Genomic DNA, 23,506 nt, shown 5'->3' with positions numbered 1-23,506 from the left:
GAAATTATAAAGTACATGCATGGAAAGGGGGGTGCAGGGGAGCAAAATTTCCCCGCCCACGCATGTACTGGGCACACAGACACACACACGTGTGTATGCCCTGCTTTATAGAAGTTGTGATTTTTACATAGAAGTAGCCTGCGGCGGAACCCCTTCCCCCGCATAATAAAACTAAACAAACTTTCAGCATGATACCTAACTGCTTGAATCAAGACGCTTGGTTATTCCGCACGATTGACCAGTCAATAGTCATTATATTTAAAATTGGCGCACTTTTGCATGCGCGTGCGGCCATTGAGCATGCGCGTGCGGTCACTGAGCATGCGCATATGGCCGCAGAGCACGTTCAGTGTTGCTACATGGCGTCGGTATGACAGGAATTATAACTTGATTCCTGTCAACTTTAAAGCCCCTTGCACAATGCCAGGCAACAGGCAATAGGAACAGGAAATAACCAAAAAACCGTTAATTACAACCTAAAAAATTCGAATGCTATGATTGGTTGGCAACAGGCAATAGGCACAGAATTTCCAACGTGACGGAAACTCTGTGTCTATTGCCTGTGTCACTCTTTATTCTGCATTTATACATGATTTCTGATTTCTATTCCCTTTTCCTATTGCCTGTTGCCTGGCATTGTGCAAGGGGCTTAAAGCCCGTATCAGACTACGGATTGGGATTGAGATTGGATTGAAATTTAATCAATCAGAACAGAGAAAACTGATCTCAAGTTTAGTAAACTTTGCTCTGATTGGTCAAATTTCAATCCAATCTTAATCCCAATCCGTAGTCTGATACGGGCATAAGGGGATCCTGGAGTGACAGCGACAAGGCATAATCGGTCTAAGCAATATCTTTGAATTGGCTGAACAGAATGGAAAATCCTTTTACACGATTAAAGTACGCACAAAAATGTAGAGGGCTGTACATGATTTTTTCTGATAAACTAAAAAAAAATTTTATTTTTATAAATATTGTCTTTACTTGACGACAATATTTGCTTCATACAAAAATTCTGCAGTTTTTCTATAGAAAATAGTGATGCAGCCCTCTACAAAAAACTGTCAGGAATAATATCGTGCAATTAGAAGTAAGATTTGAAGCCTAAAAAAAAGATATTACTTAGACCAGTGGAAGATGCAAGGTTAGGTGCTATCCTTGTCTATATCCTTGTCTATACAAGGACAGATATAGTCGGTGAGCACTTCTTTATCGACGCTGATCGAGTTCGCCTGCGGCTCCAGCATCCCCTTAACGTTTAATATCTCGCGTCGCGGGGCAGAGCGACACTTTTTTCTGCCAGATTCTTTCGTTTCGTACAAAAACGCGTCGATTGAGCATAATTTCATCGAGATTTGAGGTGAGGCCCCTAAACTGTATAATTACCTTAACCCATGGTAGAAAGAAAACAAGGTATGCTGTTGCGCATCCTTTCTAATAACTAATGAGTGCGTTAGGCCAAGCTGGAGACATATTGGTTTATTGGCCAATAGAATTAAGACCGCAGTTTTTTAAATGAGAATTAAGTTCTTTTTCTGTTCTGCATATAATGCAATTTTATTTCATGTAATAATTAATTTTAAGTAAAAAATGTTAAAATTATATATAAAGAAATATTAAAATAAATGTAAAAGAAGCATGAATTGAACAATATAATAGATGTATGAGAAAAAAGTAAATAATTTTTTGAAGTTTTAAAAATATTGTGGATATAAGATAGGTTTATTTAAATACAGCAATTTCAATAAATGTAATAAATATTTTATTTTAATAACATGAGAAGTTGTGTTTAATAAGTTTATTATTGAATAGTATACAAGAAATTGATATGTGAAAATGAACATATGTGGCACGCTGATATTACAGATTTCAATACATGAATTTTAAAACTTTTTTGTATAAACGTTTTTTTTTACATCAGACACTAATTTCTTATTAATTTCTCGCAATCTTATGTACGTTTTTGTACAAGACATAGCATTACTTCTTCAGGTATACCATACTCTTCTGGCATTTTTTCCATTGTTAATTTAGTTACAGTCTTAAAAATCCACATACTTTTAGATAAGCCAGAAGTTCCGTGAAATTCTTCAAAAATCTTGTTCATAATTAACGCTGCTTCAATGAAATGATCAGAGGGATAAATCAAATGACCATCTGATACTGTTAAAACCCAATCAGGCTTAACTTGCACTGCTGAAAGTAAAAAATATTTAAGAAATGAAAATATAAAACAACATGCAATAATTTCTTGTACAGCAATGAAGTCGTTAATACGCATAAAATCAATAAAATTATACCTAGCATTTTCTTTTTAAGATTGCATAAAACATGTTTCTGCTTTATTTTCCATTGAAGTGTCGATCAAATTGGTCTCGGACTCACTAAAACTGTTTTTGCTGTTAAAAAAAGATATTGTAAATAGAATTTATTGCAATCTTCACATATTATAATAAGAAAACATTTTATATAATACAATAATACACACCTGCTGTTTTCACTAACATTTATTATGTTGTGTTGATTTTGCACTTCCTTTAGCACTTCTCCTTCCTTCAATAGTGGCAAATTTTCTGTTGGAATGCATGATCATGAAGTCTTCGTAATTTCTTAGGCGAGTAATTTTCGCAGTTTGCTAAATACGCTGGCTTTGGTTTGTAACAGCTTGATGTAAAGTGGACAGAGCATATGCGAGCTACAAAAATTAATTTCAATAAAGTATTAAAAATATATGCCTCAATATTATAATTTATATAGATTCAAAATAGCGTACCGTTTTTTAGGTTAACTTTTTTCTTGGAAACTTTTATCCATTTTCTTCAACGCAGTTTCTTCATCCTTTGGATAAGAGAAAAATTGAATATTTTTCTCTTTTGCATTCTCGCTTCTATTTTTGCATCCACTTACACTACACATAGGCATTTTAAAAAAGACAAATTAAGCCGAAACACGTTCACTTCTGACGTATGTATATACATAAAGTATATCTATATATATTCAATATGGCGCTTGCTTGGCCGTCGCCATGTCTGCGCAGAACATGCTCAATTTCGACCCCTCTAACGAGCACACCTTGTTTTCTTTCCACCATGCCTTAAGGTGCGATTTCACGATGACGCTCGACGCTGGATTCGAGCGTCAAATCTGGTCACGTGATTAGATTCAGCCAATCCAGTGGTTAGGTTATATTTCGCGTCCCTCTGAATCTATCACGTGACCAGATTTGACGCTCGAATCCAGCGTCGAGCGTCATCGTGAAATCGCACCTTTAACCGCTATTGGGGTATAATTTTTTTTTAACGTATGCGCAATCTATTTAATATTTATATGTTTATGGTTTTGTTTCACTCTTATTGCACCCTGCACCCTGCACCGGGTGCACCAATGTGCACCAGTTCAGGAAGTTCGAGAAGAACGGACGATTTGTCTGGGTTTGTCACGTGTATGCAGTGCGAGCGAGTCATATCCTGTTATTAATCAAAAACACGTAATTTTTACGAAGAAATGGGTAAAGGCCGAAAAAATAAACCGAAAAAGAACTTCGCTGAGAAACGTCGTGAGAAGCAGAAGGTATGATTATCCATTAATATTGAAGATGAAATATATTAGAGGTTATATGGTTTACATTTATGAGAATAACGTGACTAACAAGTTTGTACACATTTGTGCTCTTTTAAAACAACACGTTCAGTATGTTTTTATCTGATGTAATATTCGATGTCATTGTGAATTTGAAATGCGTGTTGACATGTAATTGATATTTGTAGAAAAAGGATGAATGGAGTAGTACTCCTCATAAAAGCTACGCGGATATTATTCGTGAGAACAATGATTTTGAGAACTATTATAAGACACAAGGAATAGTACCAGAAGATAAATGGGATGCGTTTATCAGCACTATGAGGACCAATCTGCCAGTTGCTTTCCGTATTACTGGTTCAAAAGCTGAAGCTAAAGCCTTATTGGAAATAATCAAAAGTGATTTCTTCAAAGGGATTTTGAATGCAAATTTGGACGGTGGTGATAAGGAAGACGTTAATAGTCAAGCAAAAACTATATTACATAGTTTACCCTTTTATCCAGAAGAACTAGCTTGGCAATTGCAATTAACCAGGAAAGATATCCGACGATCTGAGGCGTACTTTAGGCTGCATAATTTCCTTATTGCTGAAACTAACAATGGCAGTATCAGCAGGCAGGAAGTAGTTAGTATGGTACCTCCTTTGGTTCTGGATGTCAAACCTTCACACAAGGTTCTTGATATGTGCGCGGCACCAGGATCAAAGACAGCACAACTTATAGAAATGATACATGCAGATGAAGGAAATGATCCTCCAGGTAGTTAATGCTAAACTGTACTGTAAAAGATGAGCGTAATGCAAATGTTAATTATTTTCCGTAGAGGGTTTTGTAATAGCTAATGATGTTGATAACAATCGATGCTACATGCTGGTGCACCAAGCTAAAAGATTAAACAGTCCAAACATTCTTATTACGAACCACGATTCATCAGTTATGCCAAACTTTATGATTACAAAACCAGATGGTGCAAAAGATATATTAAAGTAGGAATTCAAACTTTATAATATTTAAGTAATTATCTTTATCATTTTTATATAAGTTTTGTTTCTTTGATAGATTTGATAGGATACTTGCGGATGTCCCATGTAGTGGTGATGGTACTATGCGAAAGAATCCAGATATATGGTGCAAATGGAGTCCTGCTAATGGCAATAATCTCCACGGGTACAAATTAATATAATTTATTGTAAAATTATATATTATGTAAACAATGTAGAAAATATTAATTTCAATTATTTTATAGAATTCAGTACAGGATAGCAAAACGTGGCTTAGAATTGCTAACAGTTGGAGGGAGGATGGTATACTCCACATGCTCACTAAACCCCATTGAAAATGAAGCAGTACTTCATAGACTTCTTCGTGAGACTGGAGATTCAGTACAATTAGTTGATTGTAGAGATTTAGTACCAGGATTACTATGTGACCCTGGTAAGTTTTAAGATACCAATATGTGAAATATGTATAAAAATATATTCATAACGATATTGGTAAATCTTTAAAAACATTATATTATATGTATGATAGTATATTTTGCAATTAGGTGTCACACATTGGAAACCAGCATCTAAAAATTTACAATACTACGATAGATGGGATGATGTTCCAGAACAATGGCAGACGCAAGTACGGCCGAAAATGTTTCCTCCAGAAGCAAACGAAGTTTCTAAGTTTCATCTTGAACGTTGGTAAATATCAAATAAATTATTATCAGATAAAAATATATTATTTCTGTGGATTATATTTTTACTAATTTTATAGTATGAGAATATTACCACATCATCAAGATACTGGAGGTTTTTTCGTAGCCGTGTTGGAGAAAGTAAAATCCCTGCCATGGGAAGATAAAACTTGTGTATTAAATCAAAATGCACAAGATGCAGATGATAATGAAAAGAAGGAAAAACATATTCTTGAGGAAGAAGCTTCGCAAGATACAAGTGGAAAAAGAACATTAGAAGAAGAAAAGAAATCACGGGAACCACAAAAAAAGCGAAGAAGGATTGTCGGTTACAGAGAGGACCCATTTGTCTTTTTTAAAGACGAAACAGAAGACGTATGGCAGTCTATTAAGTGAGTTCCAGTTTTTTTTTCTTGTACTATTTAATATAATTGCTTTTTATATATCATTTGATATGTTTTCAGAGATTTTTATGGTATATCTGACGATTTAGATCCACGTTGTTTATTAGTAAGATGTCGCGAAGGAAAAAAGAAAAATATTTATTTCACGTCGCCGGCAATTCGTGATATAGTGATATCTAATGAGAATAGAGTAAAGATGATCAACACTGGTGTTAAGACATTCGTGCGGTGCGACAATAAAAATATGAATTGCGCCTTCAGACTTGCTCAAGAAGGAATGCATAGTATCATTCGTTACATAAGTGATAACAGAAAGCTTGAGATCTCGAAAGAGGATTTAATAATGCTTTTACAAAATGACGAGCCACACACACCACCTGAAATTGTAAAATTAAGTTCAAACACTCAGGAACGTCTCAAGGAATTTGGTAAATATAATAGTACTTTTTTTGCTTCTTTATACTTTTTTACATGATGATTCATAAATATTACTTAAAAAATATGTTTAATTTAAGCAACTGGAAGCTGTATACTTTTATATAAAGAAGAAAAGACTGACAATCTAAATCGTCTAAATCTTCAGCTGGTAGGGTGGAGGGGAATAATGTCTCTTAGGGCATATGTGCCTACTTGCGACGCAATTCATTCTTTACGGCTTTTAGGAGCGGATTGTTCTAAATTTGGTATGTTTCTTGTAATAACGTCATACTATTGTGGAAGAATATATCTTATTGTTTACATTATAATTCTACAGAGAAAAATAAATTCGAGGAAAATCGCGCAGCTGCATTAGCCGAGGACGTCAACAACAGTGATGTTAAAACTGAATTTGAAACTGAAATTAAAACTGAAGATTAATGAAAAAAGTACAACGAAGAACAAGGATAGCATAAAAAAAGTTGATGGTACAGAGATGCCAATTGAAACATAACGAATAATTGAATTGTTCGTTATGACATAATTAAGACTTCTCAACTTTTCTAATTTCATACACATATTATACACATATAAATTAAGTAAGATTAAATTACTAAGGACTTAATTTTTCTTATTTAAGGGGAATGTGTTAATCCGATCTGGTAATAATCGAGTATTTATACTGAAAAGTGTATAAATTATATTATAAATAGACTAAAGAAAAAAATATGATTTTATGGGATAAAAACATCGACGATGAAATGATGGAATGATTATTTTTACTGTCCATTTTCTATGAAATAACTACTTTATGAAATTACATGCGATATCTAACGTTTTTTGAGCGGTAAAGATCTTCCCATTTCCTAATGCCTATTGGACACTTCTCGCCATAATGTGTAATATAGTACAAATTTTCATTATAAATATGGCCGGATGCAAGGAATCATTAATCCTGAAATGACTGATGTTTTTGTAACATCTAATATCACTGCCTTTAATAATTGATGCACTTTCCTGCATATATCCTTGAATATCATGCAACAATGACAAAAAGAATGAAACCTATTAACAATTCCTAAAATCTCTCGTTTTAACCAAGTTATATCCCCCACGTAGATTCCGCAAACTAGCTAAATTAATAAGCGTGTCGCCTAAATCTATATGTATATACATATATATACATATATATATATATGCATATATATATATATATATATATTTAGATGACAGATATAGATATATATGTCAGAATTTCCAACTTACAATTTAAAAAATCCGCTCTATATGAATCTCTACTAATAAAGGATGGGTTCTTCTATAAAAAATCGTTTAGATATAGGTACAAATATAAAAAACGCTGGACAGCTCATATATATATAACATATATATATAAATTATGAAGTAAATAAAATCAAAATCCCTTTCTCTAAGACTTGTCGAATTTCTCCACTGGCTTCGAGGTTGTTGCCTGATGCTAGTAATCTCTACCCGTTGGTGATGTTAACTTGCCGCTGATACTTTGCGAGTTAGACGGTGATTTCGAACCTAGAATCGTATGGAAATTTCGAATTTCACTAAAATTATAAAACAGCATTTATTCTACTATTGTAGAGTTCTCCTATACTCTCATAAAAGCTTTACAGAGAATCCTTCCTAGATTTATTACAAATAGTCTAAATAATTTATATTTTATCCAAGTCGGAAATATATCGTAACTTACAACTTTTCCCGATCTTGCTTCGTGGATTATTTACACACGGATGTTCCCCCATGAGATGTTCTCGCCACTTGTTTTGATTGACCAAAGCCGAGCAAAGGGGACAGCGTTCATACCCCTCTATAGGTTCTAAAACACAAATCAAGATTTAAATTCCTGCTTCACTCGATCTCTATTATCATATCGTATCAGAATAGTGAAGTATATAATACTTGTGCATTTTTGGTCTTGTCTATGATTCTCGAACGCATTTTCATTCACCGCCTGTTTACATGTATCGCATTTTACGTAATTACTCCTCATGTCACATTCATCTGTAAAAAAATTATGAAATTAATATATAATTTCGATAGGTGCAAGAGTTATCAATTGATCATGTTTTCTCAGTTGTGTATGTTACTTACAGAATATTTAATACTTTTGATTATTAAATGCAACTTAAATGTATTAAATTCTCATGTACTTACTTAACAAATGCAGATTCAAGTAAGAAATTTCTACGACTTGCTTACACGCTTCACATTTCGTTAACATAGGACAAGTTCTCCAATAATGTATGTTCAGACCTTCTTCGGAGTACACTTGACCCTTCGACAGGCAAAATATGCACATTCTGCAAAATTTGCCCAAACAAAACAAACATCAAGATTCTCCATATCTTTTGCGACCGATGAATTTAATTCTCATTGTACATACTTATCTCCCTTATGATCGGTACTGTTTTCGGACGGAGACGTAATACTCGTTGAACTTCCGGTACTCACGACCGGGCTTGATCTCGAGGGTGATTTGGTTAAATTAGTTACATTATTTTCCGTAGATCTAGTTCGCGTAGGCGTCGTTGTTGCTTTATGGGTGGATTCGGCTTCCTTTTTTCTCTACAATCATAACGTGATTACAAAATCGATCCCTCTTATAACATATCCAAGTATTGCGTACCTGAAGATCGATCAAATCGAATTCATGGAAGAGCTGGCGATATAGCAGGTTCCGTCGTGTTATGTCGTCGTCAGGCGGCAATTGCTTTCGCACCAGTCTGGGATTGACCTTGTACACCAACACGAGAATCCTCTCGGAGACCTTTCGCACTGCCTCAGCCGGGTGGTGCAGACCGGAAGAACCTAGTTCGGATAATGTCCGACAAGTCAGCCCGCTACAACAGTTACAATACCTTATCAGAGTAATTGCGTTTTATTAACACAGAGTCGAGTTTGAGGAAGGACCTCTGCGGATCGATTAGACGAGAGTCAGAAGGACTGCGTTTCGATGGCAGAGGCCCAATATTCCTCAAAACTTCTGGTAAACATGCTTCATGCGAGCTCGAGCGTTCCAAAACTATTGTTCAGAATCACCTTTGTTTCTCCGTCGAGATGCCATGGCTCAATATCAGTTGCTCCACCATCTCCAGTCTGCTCAGGGCGAGCCTCTGATGCGTGCTGCTATTGACGGGTCTGGTCAAATGCACCGGTATTATATGCAACTCCCGCACGCATTTGCAGTCTGCCATGCTGAGAATTGTGTGCACTGCCATATTGTGTATCCTCGGGGTGGTGTCTCCAGACTTCGTCAGAAGTTCTGGCAGCAGACGTTCGACGCTTCTGGCAATCTCAGTCGAAGACACTCTAAATAAATCATTAATAAATCATCAGTTAAACGTTAAACTAGATGCTGAACCTCAGAATATAAGAATAGTGTTTATATTATATGTTAGAAAGGTTTACCTGTCCGCGGCGAACTCGGCGAAGAAGATTCGGATAAGCTGCGCGGCCAAGCTGTATACGCTGAAGACTTTGTCTCTCAGTGCTCTGTGCAACAACAGGATCGTCGCCCTGGCCGTTTTATTCGGAGAATGTTTCGAAACCGCCGAGTCGAAATTCTTCAATTCCTCTTTCAATTGCATCAGTCCCTCCTCCTTGTCCGTGAATTGTTTCGAGTAGAACTTTTCCACCTGCATACGATTATCGTTATCACTTATCCTATATCCAAGCATTGTAGGAAACATCTTTATCGTTACCATCTCCATCCCGAAAACCGCAATAGGTAACGCTGCTTGTTTCTTCTCCCTATCGTTGAGTTTCGAGGTAACTTTCGTCTCCGCGCTGTCCAAGTGGCACTCTCTCGTAAACTCGTTTGTGTGCGAGCTAAACATGAATATCAACGAGAGTTTATCGCACCGTTTCGATATTGTTATGATGTTTCAACGTTGTACCATCTTACTGTCTTAGAGCGGGGATGGTCCTTTCCTCGTAGGCTTCGTAACTCGACCGGAGGGCCGGGCCCGCTGATTTAGTTTTCCGCCTACTGAGGGATCCCTTGTTACAGTTCTGCTTCTCATGGACACCGTTCGTAGGGCTGTCGGTTACCTCTGAGGAGTGCGAAAATTTGACGTTACGTAAATATCTAAAAATTCGAAGAATCTAAATCACGTCAAGAAGATATGTAGCATAATGATATCCTTCGACAGATTATACCGGGACTGTTAGATTTCTGACGCAATGGCGACACAGGTGGTTGATGTGCTGGACCAGTTGGTGACACGGCACCATCGCGATTAGGTGGAATGACCAGTCTCGGGGGAGATGTCACGTCGTCGGGCAACGCCGCTGTGTTCGAATTGTCGGTCGACGTCGGCTCTTTGTCCTCCGCGGTCGACAGATTATTTTTCTCCACAGGCTGCATCATTTTTGATAATTATAGTATTACTGCTGGGCCTTTCGCTAGCGAGAAGTTCCAAAGAACGCTACTTACCCCGTTGATCTCGAGCAGATTGTGTATCTCCAACGATTGATAGACCTGCTGTCTGTACTGCTGAGCCTGAGCCTTTTTAGCTTTGGCTTTATCGTAATCTTCCAAAGCTATGGCGTACTTCTTCTCCAACTCGTACTTGCCCAGACGCTCGCCCGCTTTTCTCAGGTTCTCCATAGCCACCTTCAATTTCGAAGCGTACTCGAATCTCTCCTCTTCCACCGCCAGCAACTTCTTCACTTCCATTTGCCTTATGATTTTGGCCACTTCCCGATCGACGTACATTTCGAATGCCAGATCGTCGTAAGGCGAGATGTAATGCGGATTGTACGGGGCATCCCCTTGTCCGGCTAATTCCTGACCATAAGGCTCGCCAAGTATATTTATGGCTATAAGGCCAACCTGATAGAAAAATGATTTTTATAGCTTTGTCTAACAACTTCAATAAATTTATCTGTACGATAATTTAATTATATCTTGAATTTACCTTATTTTGTTAAACTTGTTTTACTCAAACAACTTGTTGGGCTACATATTTATTTTAATTTTTATTAAAAATCTTTATATTTATAGTTTTTTTTTAGCCAGCTCTAAGTGAGTCGCGTACCTGACAGTAAGTGTTGTGCGCGTTACTGTGCGGTTTGTGTAGCCTGAGCTTCAGCGATAGCGCTTCCGTTTCCGGAAGAGCCACGCTTTTCAGCTCCCTGCTCTTATAAAGGGTCGATGCGTTGTCGGACAGCGTGATGTAGCCCAGGTAACTGAAGTCCGTCGAAGCGGATGCATTTGCCTCCCTCGATGTCCAGATCTCCAGCTTCTCAGCTGAAATCAAAGTAGACGTAGCAGTTTACATTCTTCGCGGAAATTGCATCGGTAGTATCCACCGGAAGATCTACTACGTCTGCCCGTAAATTTATATCGAAAATTGGCACGATTCTCTTGCCACCCGGTACATTTTCATTTCCGACGGTGTAGCCGGACGGAAGATGAAGAAGAGGAGACGAATGTAGCCCCGAGAAATCACGGTAAGCTCGTTAATTCGATTTTCATTGTCAGCAAATTGCTTTTCAACCGAAACGTCATTTTAACAAACAATAATGCTTTTAACCGCGCTGAAAGAAAACTGATGGTTTTCTTTCATCGTTATTTCTATATTATTTGCGTAACATAATTTATTGACGTAAATATATTAATTTTAATTAAAATTTTGTAGTAGAATCAGTATTTGTCTATATTTCGTATTTTAAGTAACTTTTAGGACTAGTTAATAAATAATATTTCTATAAAAATAAGCAAAATATTCAATTTTTTGATATAAAACGTAAAGATATATTTTTAGCAACTTGTAATTTTTGAGACATCAGTTTTTCAAAATCATTGATGTAATATTAATAATTTGTGTGCCTATCACATATTTGGGAAGATAAGTTGAATTATAATTCGAATAGTTTAGCCGTTTAGCCTTTTAAAATTCACACTTACGTATAAGGTACTGATGAGCCAGGACCTGTATTCTCGTAAGCTTTGTGGGCCCATGAAGTCGTAGAATCAGTTCCTGAGGATACGTGCAGTTCCTTGCACTCTGCCAACCTCTCACTGTCGGCCCATGAACGTTAAGCTCTAACGACGAGTGCCTATCCTCCTCGCCTTGAAAATACATTTCAGAATCTGAATAAAATCCAAGGCTTAGTCCTTCTACTGCGAAGGGAGCGCTTAAAATTATCCTAGAACACTTTTTTCACTCTACTTCAATTTCAAACGAATATATTTTTATCGCAATGTGTTTTCGTTAAACAATAATAAAAATTATTTTCACGTGATTAAAATGCAACGACATAAAATCGCTTTAGTATAGTATTGATAATATACGAGTTAAATTTTAAGTTAACTAGGCTATTTAGTAATCACGATGTGATATAATAATACTTGAAATATCTAGAGAACTCTGCGAGTCTTTCGTCGAAATGTCAATCAAAAGCCAATGTCAAGCGAGCACGCTCGTGGAAGTTCTTACTATACGTTACTTAATTATTGACGCACATATAGTTACATGTGGTGTTGGATATTGCTACTTAATGCTCAGATACTTCCTCGAGCGTTCCTCTGATCACAGTCGTGCATTTTCATTCACATTTGCGGTATATTTAAGATTTCGCGCGCGTTTCCGCAAGAAATAAATTGGCCCTCAAAATGCCGCAGTTTAACTCTTTTGGATTTTCAAAATACGATTTATGCGGAAGGGAGGCGTTTTGAAATAACGCAACGTCGTCACGCGATATCGCGGTTTCGCGCACGATTTACGACCGCGTATTTCCCCGGAACGGTGTACGTCGTTCCGAGCCGTACCAACCCCCTCCGCGGTTACGAGTTCATAACGAATTCATTCACGTCTCGTCGATACATTTTTAAAAGTAATTCCGTGGTTACGGCTTGCAGATTATTGCTCCCGTCGACCAGGCCGCGGACACGTGCAGCTAGATAACGTGCGAGCCGAGGGAACCGCAGGCTCGTCTCGCGGCAGAAATCAATGTATCCGAATATGAGATGATAGGAGCGTTAAGACACAACGATCCTAGCGGAATCCCGACGCCCCCGACGGGCCATCGCGACAGAAATAATTCAAGTGCCGAGAGCCATGCGGATCTGAGCCGCAGAGGGTGAATTTCAGAGCGCGACGACGAGAGAATTTGAGAAATTTCTTATTCTATATCTATTTCTTATTCCGAACATTTTCCTATAAATGATATCAGTTAGATCATGATTTAGCTTTAATTAATCTTTGTGGGAACGGTCTGAAATCACCAATCGTATTATCTTGGCTCATCGCGACACCCCGACACCCTATCGAGCAGCCGCCGCACTGTCTGGAAAACGCTAAAGTAGTCGGCATCACCGTTTAACGGAACTGTCCATTTAATCCTTGTCATTTATTAGCGAAATTTCGGTCTTTGTAATATATCCAACTCTTTCCCGGTCCTCGCTCGAGGTTAGTACGCGTTTTAACATCACAATCCTGTGCCTGGCAGCCTTACTCGTGGCGTAGACGACGTTGAATCCGACTTTCCTGGGCATGTCGTGGGGGTGCTGATCGTCGAGAAATGGAAACCGACGGAGCGAACGACGTGAGAAACGACTGAAATGTTGTGGCACGAAGCGCGCGGACGAACGAACGGGGAGGAACGGAGAGACACGTCAAAATCTAAAAGGCACAGCCATCTGCAAGCTCGATAAAGGGGGAGCTTGCAAGTTTCACCCCGGCGCGCAGGCCACCCCACTCGCGCATCCGGCCGCGGCGAAGCTTGCGACAGAACTACTGGCTTCGTACCGGACTCCGGACTACCGGAGCTGAAGTGGAGAACCGCCTCTCCGTCTCTCCGACTCTCTCCGTCGCCGTTTAACTGGTTGAGGGATTTTCCTGGCGAAAAAGGCATGCGTATATTCGCGGATGTGCGACGGTTTTGCACACGCGACGTTGCAAACGCGACGCAGATATCGGGGTGACGCCGCCGATGTTGCCGTGAAGTCGATGGAGATTTCCGCGTAACTCGATCGTCGAGTATAATTCTCGGAAGGAAGGGATAAATCGGAAATCAGAAACTTAATGCGAATTTATTTTCCTCAATCGTGAAGAATTGATCTTGACGACGACTGAATCGCTTCACGTTTCTCTCTTCTTATCTATAGATTTATTTTAATCCGTGAAGAGCAATTCACGGAAAATCAGAATTAAACATAAGTTTCACGGTCGTATCTAAATTCATATTTTTTTTTACTTAAAATTGCTAATTGAAACTGTAATCTTTTTCAACTTTTATACTATTGCATTTGAGTGGATTAGGATTTAAAAATTTTTTTATGTCTCAGTTTTTGATTTCGAAAGAAATTATTCAAGCTAACGAGAATAAATATCTTTTGTGTGTTTTTATTTGAAAACATCGTTTGTTAAGGCAGTTTGTTCTTTTTATTCAGTAAAACTGGATTTTTTTTCGAAAATTTTTTTAATGTGAATTAATTGAGAAAGTTGCGGTATTTGAGAATCCCTGGGAAATTATTTTCACGGTGAAGGATACACCGTGTTTGTTTACCGCATAAATACCGATATTCTACTGATGTAGTCTACTCGCGTCTTGCATTCTACTCGAGTCGGCTCGAGTAGAAATATAGACTGTAATTTCGTAATGGATCAATAAATGGAGGCTGCGTGACGTCAGAGGGTGCGGCGAGGGTGGACGAGCCCACGAGAAGCGTTATGTACGCATGCTCCCTCTGCATCGTTCATGGCCACGTGCAGGCGCACGTGTTATTTTGAAATAATTTTGATTATTCTCGCGCGAGAACGTTCGCGTTACAAAATGAAATATCGCGTGAAGATACTCGCGTGACAAAAATGCCTGATGTATCGCAATCTTTGATTTAATATTCCATTTATCATTCAATCTAACGATGTTTGCGACGAGAACATTTCATGAATTGGAAAATGTAATAGTAACATAAGATTACCAATATATAAAAAGTGGTATTTTAATAATTTATTTTTAAAACATTTTAGATAGATATATTATATATATATATATATTTTTTTTTTAAACATATCCATACGTGTATATAATTGTTTAGGTAGTACACAATTTGGAATGTTTGGTTAGGAAGTTTGATGCTTCCTGATGCTGCCTAAATGCTTTGACCTGGAAGGATCATTTTTTTTCTTATCCTATACATTTGTTCAATTACGTGGTAGCAAAAAGATATAGAAGGCCCTTGGCAAACTGAAAAATTTCTGAACCACCCAATTTAGATTGACCATAGACTCTGTCGACAAATGTAATTGGCACTTCCCCTATCGTATAATTGAATTGTCTAGCTCTGACTATCATTTCCATTTGGAATACGTATCCTTTGGATACACAGGACTGTATCAGCTTTTCCAGTACATCTTTTTTGTAAAGTCTAGAATTATAAAATCCCATGTCAAAGAACACATTAAAATCTGTTAACATTTTAAGAGAGCAAAAATCTATAATAAGTTTATCACCTAAAACTACCGGTTAAATCGCTTGCACCAGGCCTCAATAGAATCTGAGTTAGAAAATTTGCACCTCTACTGACTAACTTTCTCCTGAAATCCCAGCCGTAAACACCGCCGCCCTGCGCATATCTGGTACCGCTGACTATATCCAGCTCCAGATACCGTTGTAACTCAGCCATTTTTGGAATAAATTTGGGCTGAAAAATAAAAAATCTTTTTTTTATAGAAACACATCAGTATTACTTTCCTATTTGTTCCTCAATGTAATACATACATGATGAGATAAATCGGCGTCCATGATAACAATAAAGTTCCCGGTCGCATATTTAATTCCATGCATGTAAGCAGTCCCCAGTCCTAATTTCTTTTCCCTGGGCTTTAAGACTATTTTATCCTCGCCGTAGACACGTTGCAGTTGCTTGGCCATGTCCAGGGTCCCATCTGGAGAACCATCGTCTATCACAATAATTTCGTAGGCAAGCTCGCTGTAACAATGTAGATTATTGTTTGACAAGCTTTCTTTCAACTACGCGGCTTAAGTTGATTTGTTTTCATTTTATTTCACTAATTATACATAAATTCTGATCGGTTCTAGGTTATGTCTAGTTACCTCTCCTCCATATATTTCACAATAAGCCATATTATTATCGGTAAATTCTCCACTTCATTGTAAGTGGGAAGTAAAATTGAGTACTTGTCATTCTTGCACAAATCCTTTATGATGCTCTTCACTTCTTCTTTATTTACCATTTTGACGTAGCTGTTTTGAGCTGTTTACAAATGGGCCGACGTGTCGCAAGAAACAGGAATTTCGAGTATCTCGATTCGACAATTGGTAAGACTGTCAGAAATGTCATGGCACACAAATGCGCAAGACCATAGTGATATCTGACATTCAAAACCGCGCTCTCTTCAAACTAATAAATTGCACATTTAGCAAAATATCACATTTTATATAATGCTTCAAAAAATTTTAGGGAGAAAGAAAAAGAGAGAGAGTGAGAGAGAGAAGGAAAAAAGTGATTTAAAACTGTAATATTAAAATTATAAAAGCGATAATGTTCTTCAATCAAGAGCATTTTAAAATAATTTTAATTAATCGATTACATTGAGATTAAACTACATTAGTCTAATAATTCTCTACAATATCGTTGAGTAAATACAATTTCAATGTAACATTGTACCGTGAAATGTAACATATTTACATACAGCAAATTATTCATCTTATCTTTCATCAGCCAAATGATAAAAAGCCCGAGTTAAACGCGACATAATTATGCAAGCATCGAAGCAATTGAGAGAATTATTAATTGAGAAAACAAGCACTTTCCAGAAATTAACAAATTAATAAACAACATTTTATACGTGAGGAATTATTAAATTTGTGTGTACACTGTCTATTATACATGTATCACATAACATTTAAGTATAAATTATATCACTTTTATTTCTCGTGCTGCATTTCAATATGTTCCATTTACTTTATTGTTATGTTGCATTAATTATATACTTATATTCCTCCATTAAAATTAGTACTACAAACTATCCATGCGAAACTATCCGCACCGCTTTATCGGAGTTATCAAATATCGTTACATAAATAGATAATGCCGAATTAAGATAATGATAAGAAGCGTTTCTTATCCCTCGTTCCAATTACTTATTTTGCAAATTTTGCTATAATTAGTTGCGGTGTGTTTTATCGATCAAATTTATCATGTCTTCCCCCTCCCCCCCCCCCCCACTGCATGGTCGCATATTATTGGCTATTGGTCTATATGATCGCCGATAATCGCTTATCGTCATAACGAGCCTATGAGCATTCCGCAAATATCCGCGAATTTGCGCTCGCGCAAACACGTACGCGTTCGCACACAAATATACATATTTCATATATATTTGGTCCATTGGCCGTTTCCGCCGCGTGCGACAAAGGTCGGCTAACCGGTAGTGCCGGTCGACTAATTTTTGGCACCCCCGGACGAAATATCTGCCGAATTGCGATTCTTGCGATTTCATTACTTTATTAGACGTTTGAATAGACGATTAATTATTATACATCACGCAATAACTGTAGACGTAAAATTAGTAAAATTACATATTGCATATGGATTTCTTCATTGTTTATTCTTGATTGAGTAATAAAAAAAATAGTGATTTCTGTAAATCCTGCAAATATTTTTATGGATTATATATAGATTACTGTGTAAATAAATTTTACGTGCGTTCTTAACGATATAAGCGCAAGTTATACAAATTTCCTGGCGCGCTAAAAATTATTCTGTTTCTATGAGAAAAGTTTTAAAATTATGTGCGCGCGTCTCCGACGTTTTAAATTTGAATTTTCCGCATCTTTTCTCGCGTCCATTCCGGGTAAAATCTTTTGGACGGCCCTGCCGGCGATGCACCCCTCATCCCGCGGGCGACGGGGCGCGGAGTAGCGTGTGTGCTCACGCCGCGCGCCGACGACCCCCACCGCCGCGCCACCGTAGCCGACCTCGAGATAGCCGAGGAACAGCCGCCGCTTCGAAGCAAACGACGCCGCACGCCGCACTCCACTCTACGATCGGTCGTTCGCGGATCCGGAGTGCTCGTTTCGCCTCTCCGATCTGGTCGGCGTGCATTTGTGCCCCCCTGCGAGTTCACATATACGACAAGCGTCGTCGGTACGTGTGAGCGAATCTTTTTTCTCCCTCGCCGAGGAGATGACGATCCTCGACGGGGGATCGGCGAAAACGTCGGCCGATTTTGCCGAAATCGCGGGTGGTTGTGTGCATGTGTGCGTGTATCTCTGCGTGCGAGTGCGTACATGCCTGTGTGTGTGTGTGTGTGCGTGCGTGTGTGTATCGGTGGTGATCGAACGACACACTGTGTGTGTGTGTGTGTGTGTGTGCGCGCCGATTTGTGGGCGGTTTAAAACGCGCCAACGCGACCCTTTCTGATTTCTCGCCAGCGAAAGCTGAGAATTCCGAAAGAACGCGATCGCCGATGGTCGCAGGGCCTCGATGACATCCCCGAGATCGTCGAAGAATCAATTCTTACGCCAGTTCTCGGTTTTACAAGAAGAGCGAACCGCGAAACCAAGATCTAGGGCAACGATTCCGTTCGCGTCTTTGTGTTAATCGTTCTCTCAAACATGAAAGACCTAGCACGACGGTTCGGATACTTTTTCGTCCGTTGGTCTGCTTCTCATATGGTCGGCGGTACTCCGTTCTTTTTGCCCTCGACTTTTTGTCACGACGCGCCGGGATTCTCTCGACGGCCGACTCTTTCTCTCTCTCTCTCTCTCTCATCGTCCGCGGCTTTTTTTCGCGCGGGGAAGATCAGCCGTTCACCAGCGCGAGCGAATTTACGTCTTGTCTTGTCTCACGGTCGCGAGATATCGTCCCCGCGACGCCGACGTGAGTGTACCGCGATCTCCGTCGCTTCTTGGATCTCCAGTTTATCCCCATAAATTTTCTCTTTCCCGCGGCTCCGTAGTCGAGTTACATGATGTAACGACGGTGACGTAAAATGCGTCGCGGGCGTCACGTCCCGATACGATCGACTTCCGCGAGAGAGAGAGACGCATCGTCTGACGGGTCGGAGAATAATTTCGGGCTACGCGGTGGGTCGTCCCCCCCGTTGCGGCAGGGGGTGGCAGGGGGTGGCAGGGGGGCCAGGAGAGGAGGCGTGAGGATTTTAAGCGGGGGTCCACACGGACACCGTCGTGGCCGCCTGGCATAGCCCCCGAGCTCCGGATGGCAGCATGGCGCGCACCGTTGCGAGGGGTAGATTGAACCGCTCCGCACCCTGCGATCAATAAACTCGCCGAGAGGGAGCAGCCCCGTGACGAGCCGTTCAACTCCGCCACATTTTGTCTCCCTCCGCCCTTCCGCGCCTCTTCATCCCCTCTCGCGATCGCTCCCTCTCCGCCTTCGACCCCCCGTCCCCCCCCTCCTCCCCCCGCTGACGACGATTCACCCGCTGTTCTTCAACACCGTAACCCTTGCTATCAGCGATTCAGCACGTGCACTTTCATTCCGCAAAGAGATAGCGCTCTCTCGCGTTCTGCGGATTATCGCGGACCAACGCACGCCAAAGAGATGCTCTCCGTGCTTTTCAGAATTTTCCTCGCGTCTTTAATTGCACGTTCTTGCAATGCGAGGTGTTGTGAGGAAGACAGGCATTGTGCAGGAAATATTCTTAGGTTCTTCACCCTGGACGCGCTAGTCCATTTTTAAATTTACGAAGAATTACAATAGTGTGTTCACGCGTGTTGACGATTAGATCCAGAAAATTGAGTTTTCGGAGCATTAAAATCAATTCTTTGAAGTCCTTGAAAAAAGAGGCAGTCTATTTACTGAAAGTCTTCAGAAACTGAAGTCTTCAATTTCTTCAATAATTTCTTCTATTATACATGTACACCAATTTTTTTTTGCTATGTGATTCAATTAATTAATTAATAGAAATGCCTGAAAAGTTACTTAAAATAGATGCTAATTTAATATCATTCTCTGCCATATAATATTAAAAAATTATTTTATTACATGAAATGCAAATTTAATAATTATTTATAAATACTCTCATAGAATTGTATCTAAAAGCAATCACGTTTAATGCATAATTATGTTTTCGTTAAGCGTGTGCCAGATATACTAGCACTTCTAATCTTAGTTCAAAATTCTTTGATGATTACTTAATCAAAATTGATTAGTGTATCAGACATGTTATTATTATGACCAATTAGTCAGAGTTTACCCAATCTTGCCGTCTAATCTAATCATATTTATATAATTTCTGTCAGCGGAGAACGATTAATTTCATTCATTTTGGAAGCCTATTACGCGAGTTTCTTAACGTATGCTAAACACGTTGAAAGTGATTGTGCCAATAGTTACCGACCAACCGACCTTGAACTAAGCGAGAGTTCGTGTTTACCTGTTAAATTTATGAGCCGTCAATTTATAATAAAATACTAAAACGTGGTTTGAAACGCGTTTTCTTTTTGATAATTATTGGGATATCATCGAGACGGATCATCGGCGATCGCCTTACGACGTGCGTATATCGTTCAACTGGTGTATTTTATGTGGAATCAGGTGAAAATCAGTGCACTCGGAAGAGCCGCGGTAAGGATGTGGCGAGATCCTCCAGGCGGAGGGTACAAGACACCCATCCACGTCGTCGCTATGCTGCTATTAGTCGCTGTTCTGGCATTGACAACGGGTGAGTCAACTTCGCGCGAAAAGATCTCATTCATCCCGCGTTTCTCGGCATGGCTCGACGATAATTACGAAGAAGCATTGATGCATGAGGGTCATGCGATATGCGTTGAAAATTGGAAGAATGTTTATAGAAGGACAAGCCACGACTCTTCTTTGTACGCATTAAATACACTGCAGTGAGGCGTAATAATGTAGCAACAAAGGCAGATTTTAACCCAGTAAAGATACTTATAATATAGGACATAATAATGTAGGATAAAAGCAGATTTTTAAGCCAGTAAAAATAATTTGATTGAAAATGTCAATGCTTAACATGTGTGATGCATAACTGGAGAAATTACAAGAGTTAAATTCAGATATTAATTGAGAGATCTAGGACAGTTTAGATTTTCTTTCAAAACTAAAGCTTTTGTTTATTTTAAAGCTGTGCAGTTTTTAACAATTTTGTTGTTGCATCTGCAACGAGATTTCTGATGGTTTTTCAGAATTATTCGTAATCTTTTTGCATAAACTACAAATCTGATACATATTTGAATACTGCAACATCCTTATAAAATACACATCCTAGCTTATCAAATTGCAAAGTTTATCAGCTGACGCGGCATTCTGCTCTTCGTGGTACACGTGCTTCAAATACTCAACGGATGCTAGATATTCTCCTTGAATTCTCCTAGCTATCATTAGCATATTGAAGCAAGATTAGCATATGGCTCTAATCAATTCCTACCGAGATGCAGAACAAAATTGTGAAAATTGAGAAAATTAATTTCCACTTATTTATTGTACATTCAAATCTGATATAATAAAAATGTAGAAGTATAGGAATTTTAGAGAGATATTAGAAATTGTTATTCTATAAATGTTATATAGGATTCTTTTCTATATAATGTAAAGACCAGCAGTGGGAGATTGACGTTGCATTCCAATAATGGAATAATCAAGAGTCGCCGCGCGATTTTGATGTCGTTCATTCCTGATTCGTTATAACGGTCGACTGCTGCTTTTTTCGGCGTAATCTCGTATCCGCGTATTTTGAACCGAACAGACGGTTAGTTGGGACCGTGAAAGGTCCCGACGTATAGGTACGAACGGATCACGAAGCGCAGCTGTCGGAGGAGAGACTAAGATGAAGGGAACGAGGAGTTCGAGGGAAAGGAACAGCTGCTGTTCCCAGAATGCAGGCTCACATCATGCTCCGAGAAGAGAATTGCATTCGCGGATGCTCGGCACCAGGTGAATCCGCGTATTATGCGGGTTCTGCATTATTTCATCAGCGGAACTTCATTTATTATTAAAAGAATAATGGCATCAAGCCGGGGTGTTCTTAATTGATCTTTGAGTTGAGGATAAAAATTAAAAAGAGACCATTGAGAGGAATTTCATCGATAACCACAATGAAGTGAAAAATGGAATTTATAATGACTCAATTATACGGAAAATTTGCGAAATCGCGTACACACGAGACATTTCGGATTTTAACACAATTGTGACGCAAACGGTGCTAATTGCAAATATACGTCGACTATAATCATGTCAAACACGTGTATAATAAATTACATTACATGTCCATAATCAAATTCTAATTTAACAATATTTTGTTGAATTTTTATTGCGTTGAAAGTGATATTGAGACCAAATTGATTATACTGTTTGCATTTGGAGCTTGAGTAAGCGAGACTTAAAGAAACATTCGATATTTTGGTATCTAACAGGAAGTAACAGAAATAGACGCAGTTATAGAAGCCGTATATGACCTGAAAGAACGAGAGAGGTTTGAGAATTTCTCGCGACTTCCTACACACCTACGCGAATAAGTTATATATCCACCCTCGCGGTCATTAAGTAATATGTGTTGACAAAATATAATTTGAGTAATTCTAATAGTAATTTTAGAGAACTGACTGTTAATTCTGAAATCTCTGGAAAAACGACTGAAAAATATACTTCAGAATTAATTAAATTAATGCTTAAGAGAATTAAAGTTAAATTAATTACTCCGTCTTTTATTTAACTAACTAAATAATTAAACAATTAAAGAAATCTCTGAAAAACGAAAGAAAGTCATATAAAAAAATGCATGACACTTCACAGAGCATAGCAGTTTTAAAATAAAAATGTATCCCAACAAGCGTTTAAAATTAAAATTTAACTTCAAATTAACGAAAAATCGAAAAAAAGGTTCGATCGAAATACCGTTTGGTTGACTCGTTTTCTTTTTTTTGGCACCTTTGTCGACTTATGGTTTCGACATATTCCTCGTTATTATGCACGTCGCAGTATCTTACGTTTACATACACATACGCACTCCTGAGCAGATGTGAACACACACGTGAGTCACGCGCGTGATGACGCGTGTGCGTGTGTGCACGCTGGAAATATATTCGATGCAGCGTGTCCGGACGTTTCGAAGCTATCGCTATATATAGATTACAGAGCGGTTCTCGACCGGGAAGAATCTCGTCTTTCATCGGGGGATGCGTGAGAGTTTAATCTCGGAAAAAAATTCTACTTGCCACTTCTGCGATCGATATCCCACTTCGTGCAGCGTACCGCGTCCGTCGTGTATATAGCCGCGGACAATACCCTGGGCTATTGTTGCAACCGTGCACGTGCCGCGGAACGTATAAACAACGTAACCCTTTGAACGTAAATGCACAACCATTGAAACTGCCGTACGCACCCAGTTAATCATTGCAATACCCCTGCGTTAACTTTAATCCTTTTAAC

At 38.8% G+C, this 23,506-nt stretch overlaps 4 protein-coding genes and 1 long non-coding RNA gene across 39 annotated transcripts in view; 2 read left to right on the top strand and 3 right to left on the bottom strand.

The window, feature by feature from the left end:
- Positions 1–1,783: 1,783 nt before the first annotated feature.
- Positions 1,784–3,027, bottom strand: LOC139775289 (uncharacterized). Of its 2 annotated transcripts, none has more exons than XR_011718790.1 (4): positions 2,774–3,027; positions 2,489–2,695; positions 2,301–2,399; positions 1,784–2,193 (listed from the first exon to the last, which is right to left on the bottom strand). It is a non-coding gene; the product is annotated as an uncharacterized lncRNA (long non-coding RNA). The 2 variants fall into 2 exon arrangements; XR_011718789.1 differs by having other exon boundaries at positions 1,784–2,196; positions 2,774–3,026.
- Positions 3,028–3,280: 253 nt separating this feature from the next.
- On the top strand, positions 3,281–6,849 carry Nsun2 (tRNA (cytosine(34)-C(5))-methyltransferase Nsun2). 2 transcript variants are annotated; one of them, XM_071711163.1, is made up of 10 exons: positions 3,295–3,570; positions 3,768–4,338; positions 4,403–4,565; positions 4,639–4,746; positions 4,826–5,013; positions 5,126–5,270; positions 5,344–5,655; positions 5,728–6,095; positions 6,183–6,350; positions 6,422–6,849. In XM_071711163.1, exons 1-10 carry the CDS (start codon positions 3,505–3,507, stop codon positions 6,523–6,525), a joined length of 2,193 nt encoding a protein of 730 aa, XP_071567264.1. In that variant the 5' UTR covers positions 3,295–3,504; the 3' UTR covers positions 6,526–6,849. The 2 variants fall into 2 exon arrangements, with proteins under 2 accessions (XP_071567263.1, XP_071567264.1); XM_071711162.1 differs by having other exon boundaries at positions 3,281–3,570; positions 6,183–6,849.
- On the bottom strand, positions 6,379–13,865 carry LOC139775285 (centrosomal protein of 104 kDa). Its single transcript, XM_071711161.1, has 15 exons — positions 13,579–13,865; positions 12,029–12,193; positions 11,157–11,368; positions 10,553–10,951; positions 10,276–10,477; positions 10,022–10,169; positions 9,819–9,945; positions 9,526–9,752; positions 9,157–9,426; positions 8,744–8,957; positions 8,501–8,682; positions 8,272–8,417; positions 8,017–8,118; positions 7,808–7,933; positions 6,379–7,632 (listed from the first exon to the last, which is right to left on the bottom strand). The coding sequence occupies exons 1-15, from the start codon at positions 13,616–13,618 to the stop codon at positions 7,562–7,564; spliced, it is 2,631 nt and encodes an 876-aa protein (XP_071567262.1). The 5' UTR covers positions 13,619–13,865; the 3' UTR covers positions 6,379–7,561.
- Positions 13,866–15,053: 1,188 nt separating this feature from the next.
- Positions 15,054–16,389, bottom strand: Dpm1 (Dolichyl-phosphate mannosyltransferase subunit 1). The gene is made up of 4 exons (XM_071711164.1): positions 16,183–16,389; positions 15,847–16,057; positions 15,579–15,769; positions 15,054–15,493 (listed from the first exon to the last, which is right to left on the bottom strand). The coding sequence occupies exons 1-4, from the start codon at positions 16,320–16,322 to the stop codon at positions 15,274–15,276; spliced, it is 762 nt and encodes a 253-aa protein (XP_071567265.1). The 5' UTR covers positions 16,323–16,389; the 3' UTR covers positions 15,054–15,273.
- A 1,696-nt stretch (positions 16,390–18,085) lies between these two features.
- Dscam1 (Down syndrome cell adhesion molecule 1) overlaps positions 18,086–23,506 on the top strand; it is a 68,773-nt gene continuing 63,352 nt past the window's right edge. For 29 of the 33 annotated variants that reach the window (XM_071711118.1, XM_071711128.1, XM_071711117.1 and 26 more), the window contains exons 1-2: positions 18,086–18,238; positions 20,654–20,780. In XM_071711118.1, coding sequence (XP_071567219.1) covers positions 20,690–20,780 — 91 coding nt within the window. In that variant the 5' untranslated portion in view covers positions 18,086–18,238; positions 20,654–20,689. The remainder of the gene's footprint in view (positions 18,239–20,653; positions 20,781–23,506) is intronic. The other 4 variants (XM_071711109.1, XM_071711111.1, XM_071711110.1 and 1 more) reach the window with 1 other exon arrangement.

This window comes from Temnothorax nylanderi, unplaced genomic scaffold, assembly GCF_030848795.1.
Source record: "Temnothorax nylanderi isolate EJ_2023f unplaced genomic scaffold, tnyl_v1.0 TNYL_tig0095_pilon, whole genome shotgun sequence".
In the NCBI taxonomy this organism is placed as follows: domain Eukaryota; kingdom Metazoa; phylum Arthropoda; class Insecta; order Hymenoptera; family Formicidae; genus Temnothorax; species Temnothorax nylanderi.
This window is presented reverse-complemented; position numbering and strand designations above follow the sequence as displayed.